At 47.5% G+C, this 14226-nt stretch overlaps 1 protein-coding gene across 16 annotated transcripts in view; it reads right to left on the bottom strand.

Annotated features, from left to right (window-relative positions):
- KCNMA1 (potassium calcium-activated channel subfamily M alpha 1) overlaps positions 1-11749 on the bottom strand; it is a 510436-nt gene extending 498687 nt beyond the window's left edge. For 6 of the 16 annotated variants that reach the window (XM_064464914.1, XM_064464916.1, XM_064464918.1 and 3 more), the window contains exon 1: positions 10471-11217. In XM_064464914.1, coding sequence (XP_064320984.1) covers positions 10471-10791 — 321 coding nt within the window. In that variant the 5' untranslated portion in view covers positions 10792-11217. Of the gene's footprint in view, positions 1-10470; positions 11220-11488 lie in introns of those variants that run through there. The other 10 variants (XM_064464922.1, XM_064464924.1, XM_064464926.1 and 7 more) reach the window with 4 other exon arrangements.
- Positions 11750-14226: the final 2477 nt, after the last annotated feature.

The raw sequence follows: 14226 nt of genomic DNA, 5'->3' as shown, positions 1-14226 counted from the left end.
GAACCTCACTTTTAGAACTTTTCAGTAGTCAACTTTTACCTATGAAATCCTTTCCAGTCAGTAAAAAAATGCCTAAAAAGAGTTATGGTGACTTGGGATCTGGAGCTCCTACCACCTGCCAGTCACAGCCTGTCCTCAACACAGCTCAGGGACCTTGCAGCGACTCTCTCCTCAGACTCTAAAGCCTGGATTTATTAGCGCTGTCAAACCATCACCTCGGGACGGTTAAGTCTGGTCTTAGAAGACTAAATCAAAAATACCGCTCCCCCAAAACACTTAACTTCATCTGACAGATTCAATTTGTTTTTTAAAAAGTGGGGGGTGATGTAACTCCGCTTCAGCAGGCATTAGGTCAGATCGGGCGTGGTTTACACCACCTTCACTTCCTACCACGTCATAAAGTTGACGTAAACACTGCGTCGTGTGACTCGGGCACCTTCACAGAAATAACCATGCCGCCAGGCGTGCTCTAAACCGAACGCAGGCTGCCCCGCCGCCGCAGGAGCGCCCCGGTGCCGCACCCCAACGCGCACAATGACAGCCTGGATGCGCCGCAATGCCACCCCTCGCCCTCCACCACGCACCCCCTCAGTCAGCTCGCCGTGGGGTGTCACCCACCTCTTAACAAGGTTCAGCAACACCCCGGCTCATCATTAGGGAAGGATTTTAACAATTAGCAACTGAGCAGGTTTGCTCTCTTAGTGCACCAGGTGCCAGGCTGGAGTCTTCTGTAGTGCCCTTGAGCTGCTGCAGGCAGAAATGCTGGCTGTCGCAAAACTGAACATTCTATTTCTCTGTATATAAAAAGCAAACAGATGAGCCTATGAAATTCTGGGTTTACTTTGTTGTTTAAAAATAAAATAAGTAAACATTTCACCCTAGAGGTTGAACTAGCTTCCACCTCTACAAATTATGAACATGCATTCTCTCATTCGACCGCTCTGTAACAGGAAAGAAAGGTCTCTAAATAATATTTCTGTAACCAACTGTAAGGATACATTATACTTTTGTACACAGCTGAAGTTAAGAGCAAGATTAAGATCTATTCGCTTTAAGCCGTGAGCATTTCTCCCTTTAAAGAACACAAACCCAAAGACAAATAATCACATGGACAGCGATAAAGGCAAAAGTTTATATACAGCTTTATTAAAGCAACTGTAGCCATAGAAATGATAACACATTCTGATCACCCCCATGGTTTCAATAAGGGAGCACGGAAAAGTTGGGGTTTTAACTTATTTTTAATTAAAGTTACTTAGTTATTTAGTTATAAAGTTATTTAATTAAAGTTATTAAATCACCTTTAGATAAATATTTGTGATTAGGGGGTGTGAATCAACATTTTGGGTAAAAGAAAACTAAAATGAGAGTATTAGATGTTAATGCAAGAGACACTGCTGCTTTGAAGAGCTTTAGAACAGCGCGTAACTTCACAGACACTGACGTACCTTCTCCTCTGTTTATATACACGGACAGGGGATTAGGTAAACCCTACTCAAGTCCATAAAATTACATGTAAAACCAACGTTACCCCCCAAAAAAATGTGTACCTGGATTTTAGCACTTATGTTTATTGACAAACACCTAAATAAGGACATGAGTTTTCAAGATCAACACTTCCTTTCTGAAACCATCTGAAATTATCACTGATTCTGAAATCAAACTCCTTATTCAGAACTTAAATGTTGGTGTCTAAAGAGATGTTCTGTGCAAGCGCTGACTTAAGTTCCCCGTATTAACCTGAGCAACTGCTGTGTGAGTTTTCTTTAAAAATTATGCATAACTTAATACCAAATATAATGCCCTCAATTAGAAATCGGAAAAATCAAGTGGGTTTTTTCCTTCTGCTCCTGGAATTGTATCTTATCGTTCAGCTGGCAACTCAAAGATACCAAGATTTTCATTACAATTTTATCACTTCAATCCTACAGGCAGAGGCAAAGCTCCACACTTTGGACAGCATTTGCCTCTCTTAGCAGTTAAAACTTTATTATCTCCTAGGGGCACATTCCAACAAAGCAACCGGAATTATTTTTGCAAATATCAAAACTGTGAAGTTTTTGGTGTTGTTTTCTTTTAGGAACAGCAGATCTATAATACGACTTCTGCTCTTCTAACTCATGAAATGACAACACCGTAACTTACACACATAAGGCAGAGTCAGGGGAGGAAAACCAGCATTTAGTCAGATGAAATTTGGTAGAGCCTTAAACCAAAAACCAGGCCCTCTCTCAAACAAAGACATCATTTCTTAAGCATACAATCCATGTAAATCCATTAAAAAAGCACAACAGACAGCAGAAAAATAACATTACAGTGGAGGGCACCAGGAAACAAGTATGTATTATTGTCGAGAGCCTTAAGCGATATGAAAATCACGTGAGTATAAAACCAGCAATCCGCTGTTTCTGCTGCTGAGGGAATCCACAGAAGCCTTTGGATATAAATGTATCAAGAATAGAAGGAAACTAACCCAAAAGGCTGGTAAAAACTTCCCACGTAACAAAATCAATTTATCAGAAGCGTCCTCGGGGAGAAATGTTTGCACCACATATGGACAGACCCTGCAATATTTCCTCCTATCTAGGCTGTTCCTGTGATTAAAAGGGAAAAAGAGGGGTTTTTTCCTTCAGTCCTTAAAACCCAAGCAGAGTTTACCAGCTTCCTTATGAGATAATATGTCTAGTACGACAAGCTAGAAAATGCAAAAACACCACACAACACCTGCCTGTCGATCAGCTACCTCGCTCTCAAGAAAGCGATGTCAAATCACTTGTAGGCAAAGGACTCACCACGATATCTGACAGCATCTGAAGTGCTCTGCACCAACCACCATCGCAGGTCAAAGCAGCCAGTAACCTGCTTCAAGTCATTTCTGGCCAGCAGAACACCCATGCGCCATCACACCGCACATGAGTTTAACAGCATTCATACTAGAAAAAAATTACAAGGTGCTTAAACAAAGAAACACTTTACTATATTTCACTTTATTATTGTAATGTTAAGGTCACCCTTTGCAAACAGTTTTGTGGTTTTTTTAAAGACGTATCTGTAATAGTGTCTCCCCTACACTTAAAAAAAAAATGAATCCAACACCAGCAGCGCTAGGGTCAATCTCATTAACAGTAGCAAATTAGAGTGAGTCGAACTTTAGTTAGACTTTTTAGTCTAACTTTTTAGTTTAACAAAAGACATAAAGACATAAAGATATAATGATATAAAACAAAAGAGATAAACCATGACATAAAAATGTAAAAGAGATAATGAAAAATTAATTAAATACAACATGACAGAAAATGCCAAATATTTAGTCATCATCTGCTTGGACAAAGGGGAACAAAAACCGTATTATAAATTTATTTCCTCAGTATTTAGAAAGCAATAAAAACGCAACACAGTAGACCTGTCTCTAACAGTTACAAGTGACAAGCCCCTCAAATTCTGGCCCAGTCGTTGTGTTGTGGTGCAGTTGTTTATGATGTCACAGTACCGCTCGACACTCTTCTGGCCCGGTGATCAGGTTTGTCTTTTTTTCTCCACTATACGCTGGCAGTTCTGATATTTAAATTAGGTAGCAAAGCTAAGGACATGCAAAGGGATTTCCAGGACGCGGGGCTGTGGCTGCAAACAGGTCTCCATCCCGCGGGTGATCCATGGGGCGAGGGACCTTTGCCAGTTCTGCTAAATGTGGACTTACTGCGGCTCTAAAATAAAAGAGCCAATATTTGCCATTGCACGTCAGCTTGCAGGAGAGATGCCATGAGGGGGTATCGTCAGTACTTCAAGCACCCAACTTCTGATTTCCAAGGGGGGCCTGGCAGCATGTGTAAGTCTTAACCCGAGTGGAAACATACCTTGTGTGATTTCTAAATATTATGTTTCTAATGTTGAAATCCCAGACATAATGGCCACGAGCCAAGTAAATACACCTCGCTACAATAAAAGAGAAAAGCTTTTAAAAGCTTACAATGTTAACATACGAATCATTTGGAGAAAAAAAAAAATCTGATTCATCTAGAACACTGTGAACATCTAGGCCTGAGTCCAAAACCATTGCAGTTATGAGGATGGCCTCCCTCTACTTCAGCAGGCTTTGGATAACGCTCTCCATTTCTGTAACTCTCGAACCGACAAATACTTGCAATACATCATCTCAAAGCAAACTGAACTCAACACATTTCAGTGGCAGCACATTCATTTAAACAGAGCCATGCATACTATATATGGGAATAAAGTGTTCCTCTCAAAGATGCAAACCCGATGTATTCTCAGGCTATAAATACCGTCGGGGTTCAAAACGAGCCTTTCCTGACCAACACATCTATGACAGCCGTGGAAGATAGGTATCTTGCTTTCCCATTTATTCGTCCAGCTGTATTACTGGTAAAAATGCTAACAAACTCCTACTGCACACCCACCTTCCCCTGTCACCCAAGACAACCTATGTGCTGTAAAAAGAGTGCTCGCACTTACGAACCGTGAGGCCTAATATCAATGCCAGCCTAGTCCTGTGATCTAACAGTGCTTTGAATTCACTGCACAGGTTGGGCAGAAGGGTCAGGCGCTGTAGTCCTGCGAGGAGCAGGGACCTGAGGGACTCGATGATCCTTATGGGTTCCTTCCAACTTGAGATGTTCTACAATTCTATGGTTCTAAGCCTTCAACCTATGAGTTGATTACAGAAACACAGCATTTTAGGATAGCTTTTTAAAGTGTAGGCCCTTTCCTTTTGTCACTGAAATGATACGTGGGGGAGAAAAATATTTTTTAACCATTAACACCCACACATAATGTTTCAGCAGTCTTCCCCTTAGAAAACCTCCACAAGCTGTATTCACCGTGTCCTTCTCCGACTTCCGATAAAGAGATAATTTTCATACATGTAAAATATGTCATTTTATGCAACATGACTACATACGTTTAATAGAACCAAAGGGATACCCCACCCCTAATTTCATCCACAGATATTTTAAGTTTACATCTCACCAGGTTCTCTGGAGCTGCTGTCCTACAACTCACGCTACTGAATGCCTCGGCTGCTGCTGAACTGATCTTGACGAGGAATTATTACCAGCCAGCCCTGAAACTCGCATGAACTTTTGTCAATCCAAGTTGGATTCCACAGAATAGCAGAGCCAGCCTCCGCAGGAACACTGACCATTGCTCTGTGTTTCACCTGCGCCTGACTAGAGATTACTTTTTAAGATCCATCCCAGGAAGGACACTCAAGGACTAAGATTCACAACCCACTTCCTTGCAATAGTGCAGGGCAGCCATGGAACATCATTGCTTTTTTAATTGTAATCATTAGATCCTGTCCCTGCAGAGGTTATAGTTAGGACTAGCGTTCTCAAAATTTTCAGCATTTCTGTCTCTGGGGCTGTAAACTGCCCTCATTCTGCATTCAGAAATCCCACCGCATCACACCTGCGTATATAGATGATATTTAAAAGCGTTTCATTCCCCATTACAGGCATTTCTTCTGTTAAGCTAAACTGGAAAAAAAAATTGTGAAATCTAATAGTTTCCAACTAGCATTTATGGATTTGCAAACGTGCAAATTCCTTCCGAGCGCCGATTTTCTACTTAAATGCATGTGTTGCAAAGCCTTGAAAAATAAGTATGATACTGCATCAAAATAACGCTTCAGTCGAGGCTGTTTGGTTTACAGCTTAAATCCTCGTCCGTACATTTTCTTTTCCACATGCATAACCAATTTTAGCACGAGTTTTTAAAATCTGAAATCCAGACAGCCGAAAGTGCCATCTTTTTCACGGCGCGGAAAACAGCAGCAGACACCTCTCCATATCAGTGCCTTTTTCACTTGCAGAAACACCATCTGCAACGAGCTGGGAGCAGCTTTTCTTTCAGCCCTTGACCTCTCCACCACGTCCACCTCTCAATTGGCAACTTGGCTGGTGGGACGCTGACGGCGTAACTCCGCGCAGACCACCTGATAGCCATGAGACGGGAACGATTCAGTGCCTCGAGCCAGGCTGCACATGTGACTGACGAGCAACATGCATCGCAGTCCGCTGCTAATCCCTTGAGCCTTCCAGTTGTTCAGATGCTTCTGCTCGGTACATCTTCGAGAGAGTCAAGGTGAGGTTTCCACATACGGATTTAAATGACGGGATCTCCTGCGTTATGTGTCCACGTGTGCCTTCTAATACTCCCCTGCTCTTCTCAATACGTAGCGCCTTGGTTTGAGGTTGTTTCTTTACTTGGAGAGGAGGTTTATGCAGATGTTGCCAAGAAAGCGACAAAACTAGCTCTGTGAGAGCCAGTTTAGTTGAAACACTCCTTCTTTTAGGGAGAACTGAAATTTTGCCACTTAAAAATTTTCTCAGGCCTTAAAGGTCTGGGTGAAAATTCCCAACTTCTCAAAGACGACGCCTGCAAATATTCTACTTCCAGTAAAAGTAAAATTTTTCTGTTCAGAGCAAATGGGAATGTTGATTGGTTTCTACTGACCAAAATCTAGCACTGCATATTTTATTAAACTTCGGAAATATTTAGACCAATAGGAAGGAATATTATTACGGCTTGCAATTTCAGGACAGCATCTGCCATCCATAATCATAATGTAATTTCATTTTATACATATAGAAGTCCTAGGTTGGGGCGGGGAGAAAGCTCTTCAAAACACTGAAATCGTTCCAAGGGGAGCAGAGCGACAGAGACACGTCCCACCTGGAAGAGCCCTGAAGGCATGAGGTACATAAGGGGTGCCACCCTTCGGGGAACCAAGGAGCAGTGACACAGAGCCAGGGTTTGAAGATCACCCTCTTCAATAGGGTATTTCAGGAGCCAACTGTGCCCCAGACTTGAGCTTTCTCATTCCACTGAACCTCCTTCTTGTTCAAGAGTCTGTTCGAAGCACAGTATCCGATAATGGGAGTAAAAAATGCCCCTCGGGAGCACAGAAAAAGCAGTAGCAGATCCATATAATCAAAAGAACTACAGATAATACGAATTTAGCTGCTATAACTGTGTACTTCCCCATGAATATTTATTTCCTTTTTGTGTGATTCCCAGAAACAAGAGCAACTAATGGTGTCACGAGTCCAGCCCGCTGAATTTCAGTCTCACATTCTACTTTTCACACACGAACAGGAATGAGCTGGTCAAGGGGCAAAGAACAAAGCAAAGACAAGGTCTTTAACAGCACCTAGGCATTCCTAAAAATGTACATGTGAACACGGAGGAGAAAAACAGCGTTCGTTAAGTCTCTGCAATACAACTAGCTAATTTTGGAAGAATTACCTCTAAAACTATATACCATATTAAATCAAGGAGTACAAGGGCTTCAGTTGTAACGACCCTCATATTACGTGGAACACTGACAACACAGGTCAACAGTTACATTTTTCTTTTTGACAGGTTTTTTAAAATGTCACCTCACAAAGCGAGCATGGAGCATCAAGATCCTAAAACTTCAGCAATCGTTTGTAGCATGTGATTAATATTAATGTTCTGTTCATATACAATGACATAAATTGGATATGGAACTTTAAGGGGCAACATTTATCATTCTGTTACCAGAAGTGTTGATATTCTTGACTTACAGTGTCTTGACTTTCTTATCTCTGAGAAAAAAAAAAAACACAACTGTAGTGAAATTTCATACAACAAAGTGTTAAACTGTTTATATCACGTTCTTAAATTCCAACCTTAAATTTAATGAGTTAAGGGGGGAGGGAACCACATTCTAAATCCCTCTGTGCAGCCATTAAAAAGCGTTACATCGCTGACAAATCTGAGGAATACAATGTTGTGCATAGAATATAGCAGGGGAAGAAAAAAAAAAACCACCACCTTTTTGCGGTTCCTTGCAATAACATAAATAACATATATGGGCACGGGTGTTAGCACAGTAACTCTGTCCAGTATTCACACCCATAAGTGAACTGGTCAATATGAAGCTGCAGAAAGTAGCCAGGAGGAAGACTTCTGTCAGCCCGCTCGCCAGGACCTCGCGTTAGGCGGATGGTGAGGCGGCGTTGGCTAACCCAACGCCGCCACAGCCCGGGGAGCGGCAGAAGAGGCAGCGCAGCGAAGGCAAGGCCCTAACACGCAGAAAACGTCTCCAGTCCCGCAGCACGAGGAGCTACTTCTTGTAAAACCGCTTTTGCCGGCAGGTCCGATGTAGCCGACAGAGCATACCTACGCCCTCACATTTCTCACCAGCAGCCTCGGCAGCCGTGCCCAAGCTACCATGCAGCACAAAGCGTGAGTTCCGTAACAGCAAAGTTTAAGACGTTTCCAGTTGTTACTCCAGTTTGCCTTTAGACCCTAAATACTAGAAGTGTTTTGCAATAACTCGTTACACCTTACACACACAGAATTCCCTCCAATTCCCCGCTTTAGCACGTAAGGAATGCAGGATCGGCCCTTGAGAGTTCTTCTTAAGAGGCTTGAAAACCCTTACAAGTGGAACAAACACAATCCAAAAAGAGACATCTATCTCCCCCTACCTGCAGAGTCCTTCATCCTCCTGCCCCAGGGAACGATATTCATGGGCACAGCTACTTCAGGTCTCAAACACGAAATAAGCTCAAACCTTACAACCTGGCATAGCCACGGTATGTCAAATCATTCAGACTGGAAGTGTTGGAGCCCCTCGATGACACCTCTTATTCAGCGAGCCGATACTTTTAGCCTAAGAGGTTTCAAAGACAATCTGGATGCGCTTTGCTGTACTGGTTAAGAAATGATCTGCTTTAACTACGTCCCAACAGCGGCGTGTCAGACCGACGATACCCACCCAGACACAATGCGTAAGAAGTCTGCATACAAGTCTAACTTTTCATTCTCTCAAGGAAAGAAGCACGAGGTGACAGATAACCTGTAGGATTTTCTCTTTCGTCAAGATCCCTGATAGCCCTTGCAGATTTGTCTCATCATGTGCAGAGGAAAATGCTAAATACACACAGAAGAAACAGAAGGCAAGTCTTAATGACCCACCCAGTCTTGAAAATCACCTTTTACTGTTGTAGGAAATGGTATTTTAGGAGACACACTTATTATCACAAATTTACCCGAGCCTTGTCATCATACCTGGCTCACCCCTCGCTGAGAAAGCTCAGGTTTGGTTCTGAATGGAATAAAAAAATGCCTATAGAGAAGCGATACTGCCTGGTAGGTTTCAGAAAGCTTAAGGTTGAGTTCAAAGCTTTTATTTATTCCTTATCTCTAGCAAGTGCCTCTTCCATAGATAGGCCATGTTCACTCTAACTGTTCTACCTCCACCTGGAAGCGTGGAGGTTCACTTAGGCAATGCAAACTGGACGCCGACCTTGCTAAACCCAAACACACAAACAAACAAGTTCTCGCGCTCTAACTTTGTTTCTGGTTTCCCCTACGGGTAGATCCTTCGCGCAGCTGGGCTATGCGCTGCATCGAGGGTGTTTAGAGGGGAGGGGACAGGAGAAAGGGGAATACAGCTCACTGTACGTCAAAGCAAGCCAGCAACCTAGCAACCATATATTAAAAGGTGTGTGTGTTTTTGTGGGTGTCTGTGTGCCAGGAATAACTGAAGCAGATATTATTCCATTTGTAATCCAAAAAATGTGAAAAGGGAAGGGGAGAAACTCCAGCTGCTGGTCTATTTTGGGGTCTGTCAAAATCCACTTTCACAAATACAGAGTCTTAACACTTTCTATCCCATTTGTCTTAAGCAAAAACGAAAGTCTGGACCTGAGCAAGTTCTTAGCTTCAGTTTGACAGAGACCCTTCAAGCCAGGAGCCAACCCTAACTTCACGGACTAGGCTCTCTTGCAGCTGCTAATATGCAAAAATCAAAGGGCAGAGAGCTCGCCTCGAAGATTTCGCACTTAGACTAAATGAATACTGACCTAGTGTGTTACTTACGAATGCACTAAATATTTCTAGATACCTATGTTTAATTTACCAAACGTCAAAGATGCTTGCGGAGTGGAACTGGCTTTAAAAGGATTGACTTGAGTGAGAAGTTTACCTTTTTTTAATTCTGCCAAAGTTTCTCATCCCGTGAGGGCACCGAGGGCCTCGCCCAGCAAACAAACACTCCCACCCTGCCATCATGTGCGGTGCCGGGGGTGCGCATCAACTTCCCAACCGCACCGTCCCACCGCGCGCCCCGCCGAGGGCGAGCCGACACCGGGCGCACCTTCTGCGCCACGGGACGAAAGCAAGCGTGGGGTGGGAGGGCGAGAGGGGCACCGGGTGGGGTGGGGGGGACACGGACACACGCGTCTCAGGGCTGCACCCAGCACCTCGCCCCTCCAGCCACGCACCCCACGGGGCGGCTCCCGACAGCCCGTGGCGACCCTACGGCGAGAGCAGGCAGCGCGCTGCCATCCAACAGCAGCCCTGGGCATCTCGTCCGGTGCCACCTCGCCCAGGTGTCCGCTCCTCCTCCTCCTCCTCCCCACCACCACCGCACCAAACCACCACCGGCACCAGGAGGGGCAGGGGAGGGGGAGTTACCTTGTTTTTGACCCCGCAGTGGCAGCAGACAGTCCACAGGTACTTGAGGGTCCTCCACAGCAGGATGATAAAGAGTCCCCCAAAGAAAGTGACCATGGATGAGGCGAGGAAAGCCCACCACATGCGCTGTCCGCGGATATCGCAGGGCACCTCCATGGTCATCGGGATGATGAGCGCATCCATCTTGGGCACATTGACGGGGGAGGAGGACGAGTCTGTGTTGAGATTGTTGGCGTTGATATTGTTACTCATTCTAACGCCGCCGCCGCCGCCGCCGCCCGGGAAGGAGCCGCCGCCGCCGCCGCCGCTGCCATTTGCCATAGCTAACAGCGAGCCGGGCGCGCAGGGGCTGCCCGGAGCTCCTCCCGCCGCCAGCGCCCCCCAAAAACCCCATCACCAGCCATATTGCTGCTGCCGCTGCTGCTCGGCGGGGGGGGGGGGGGGGGGGGGGGAGGGAAAAAAAGAAAAATTAAAAAAGGAAAACGCACCAACGAATCAAAGCGAACAAACAAAACAGAGAAACAAACGGGGGAAGAAAAAAAAAAAAAAAAAAAAAGGTGAAAAAAAGCGAGCGCACAATCCCCGGGTCCCTCTCGGGAGCCGACAGGCCGGTGAATTCTGAGCGTCCTCCTCGTACGGCGAAAATAATGTTAAAAAAAAAAAAAATTGAAAATAATAATAATAAAAAGGTAGCCTCCTCCTCAGATTCCCACCCCTTCCTTCTCCCGCAGACACAGCCCCCACCCCGCCCACCACCCCCCCACCCCCCAAAAAAAAAAAAAAAAACCACCAAAAAAACCAACACCATCCACCACCACCACAAGCTGATGCCTCGGAGCGCCGCTCCAAGATACCCAGCGCTGCAACCCGGCTGCCCTCCGCGGGGGCTCCCAGCCGCCGCCGCGGATCCTCCGCGACGTGCTCGGTTATTATTGTTATTAGTCTTTAACTTGTTATTAGCGATACTCAGCCGTGTGTGTGCCTGTCCCCCCCCCCCACCCCCCCCGCGCGCGCGCACCCTCCTCCTCCTCCTCCTCCTCTTCTTCCAAGTCCAGCCCCTTCCTCTCCTCTTCCCCCCGCGGTGCCGGCACCAGCAGCCTCCTGCGGCTCCTAAGCCGTGCCCCGCCGGCCCGCCGCCGCCCGCCCTGCCGCCGCCGCCGCCGCCGCCGCCGCCGCCCTGCCCATCCTCCGGGAGCTCCCTCACGCGCCCGCTCCTCACGCGTTTCCCGCCCCTCCTTATCTGCCGCCGCGGCCCAGCCCGCGGCTCGCGGAGGGCCCCGCGGGGAGGGGGCGGCGGGGGGGGGGGGGACACACGACACACACGACGGGACGGACGGACGGACACCCAGGCGGTGTCACAGGTGGCGGCGAGGCGGTGGCCGGGGAGCTGCCGGTCCAACAAGTCCCGCTGGCGGCGGCGGCGGCGGCGGCGGGTCCATGGCGGCCGCAGCCGCGGTGGGGCGGGGGCGGGCGCGGGGTGGCGGGGGGGGGTTGCTGTGGCGGGTGTCATGACGCAGCGGATAACGCACGGCCCCGTCACGGCCCCCGCAGCCCGCGTCCGTGTGTCTGTCCCCGTGTCCCGCACCGCCTCGGCGGGGGCGAAGCCCCGGGGTTTGCGGGTGGGAGGGGAGGGGGCGCTCGGGAGGCGGCTGAGCTGCAGCAGCAGGTGCCCGGCGTGCGGGGGGGGGGGGCGGGGGAACGCGGTGAGGGAGCGGGGAATAAACACCGGGGAACCGGGCTCTGGCCGCTGAAGGCGTCCGTGGGCTTGGCTTTAATCCACGCGGGAGAAATACCGCAACCGCGACCCCGCAAATCGCTGCGAGAACATTCCTGAAATTCACCCTTTGGAAATGGCAATTTAAGTTAATATACGGGGGGGGGGGGGGGAGAAAATCTGGATAGTAGTTGCCTCCTTTCTTTTTTTATTTTCAGATCCCCCTCAAAAAGCAGAGGCATTTCCATATTTATATCGGTACAGAAACGAAAATCTCCATTTGGCGCGGTCCGCCCCGCCGGTTGTCTGCACAAAGTATTATGCAGATCCTCTTGACATCTTCTCAAGGGTAAAACCGAGCCGCCGGTGCGCGCGTGGCGTCCCCCCCCCGCCGAGCGGGGCGCCGCGCGCGTGCGGAGCCGCCGTCCCAAACTCATCGTTTCTTCACCTTTACTAGTAGCGGTGCCTGCTTCTGCATCTGCCATGGGTTGGGTTGGGTTGGGTTTCTACTTAAGTGACGGTAACGAGATTTTATGAGCTCTCCATGCTTTTTGGGGGGGTTTCTAGCCCTCTCACCTCCAGTTTTTTGTGCAAAAGCACCACCATTTGCCCAACTTCATTTGTCCAACTCCCATCTGCTCCTCTACTCTGATCCATCAAGAGGGCTTCCTTTCTTTCAAGAAGGGATTAATCGAGGCCTCTGAATAGAGACAGCATTAAACAATAACAGGGAGGTATATACAGGTGAGAAAAGGATACATTACTGTATCCCGGAGGAAAACTATCAGTTCCATAGTGCACCTGAAGCAGCCCGTTCCCAGGAGGCTGAGGGAATTAAGTGGAGGATTTCCAGACACAGAAAACAAATCAGGTTGAAAAGAAACTGCACGTGGCAGCTGCCAAGAGCAGCCCCAGCCCGTGCTGCCGCCCCCTCCCGCGTCCTTCGTGGCCAGCCCTCCCTGCCGCTGCAAAACCACCGGGGCCACAAAGCGTTGTCGTGACAGGAGCCGCACCTTGGCACCTGGGCTCAGAACCTGGCCCTGACGGTGTTTCACTCCGCGTTTCTGCGTTGGTGGTCAAGGAGAGCCCTTCTCGCCGCTGCACGCGTACCGCCGCGGCCGTCTGCCCGTCGGCAGCCAGGAGCGGAGCAAGGGCAGGAGCATCCTAACGCGGCCACGCACCGCCTGATCTCCAGAAGTGCCGGGCGCTTAGAGATGCTCTTACAGCTAATGGAAACCACAAGCCCTTTGCACCTGGGCAATGAGCAGCGGTAGCGCAGCATAGCCCAGGGAAGGCTTTTGCGTGGTGGCGTTTCTTCGGTGTTCTGCTCCGGTAGATAACAAGGGCTGGGTCTCTGAAGCCATGGATGTGGCATACGTCTTCTCTTGCTGTTGAGAGAGCCCAGAAGATTTGACAGAGGGGCTGCAGTCTGAAAGTCTTTGTTTTCTTGCTTTATGCATTCAGGAGGTACGAGTTCAAAAGCATTTCTTTGACCCTGGGTACTGCTGCAGCTGAGTGCTGCAGACACTGGTTTCGTGAGCACTCCGTGTGTGAACGGGACTATTAGCCGCTTCTAAAATAACATTCCCATAATACCGTGCCCACAATTACAAAGGATGGTCAGAAAGACTGAAGCAAACCCAGTGCACTAACGTCCATAGGCTGTACTTTAATATCATTTGCTTTGAACCCATTTACACAACGTTTACACACAGATTTGAACAGGGGTGGTAGGATGATTGTGATCACTTGTAAAAAGGCTGATTTTAAGTTCTGCCGCTCAAAAACCATTCATCAACCAACCAACGCATACATTAGGGATTCTAGATTCTAAATTTCACACTATATACCCAGGGAAAAACCTTTCAATTACCTGTATAAACAGAACTCCTCTTATTTATATAAACAGGTCTCAGTTCTACAAATATTTATGGTGAAACTGACACAGAAGGGCACACTCGTTGATGGCAGCTGGTGAGACTTGCAGTACCAGTGAAAAGTTTGCTTAATAGGAATGATCTGCTAAAGACAAAGCATAGACA

The sequence above is a fragment of the Phalacrocorax carbo genome, chromosome 13, assembly GCF_963921805.1.
Source record: "Phalacrocorax carbo chromosome 13, bPhaCar2.1, whole genome shotgun sequence".
Classification (NCBI taxonomy): Eukaryota; Metazoa; Chordata; class Aves; order Suliformes; family Phalacrocoracidae; genus Phalacrocorax; species Phalacrocorax carbo.
This window is presented reverse-complemented; position numbering and strand designations above follow the sequence as displayed.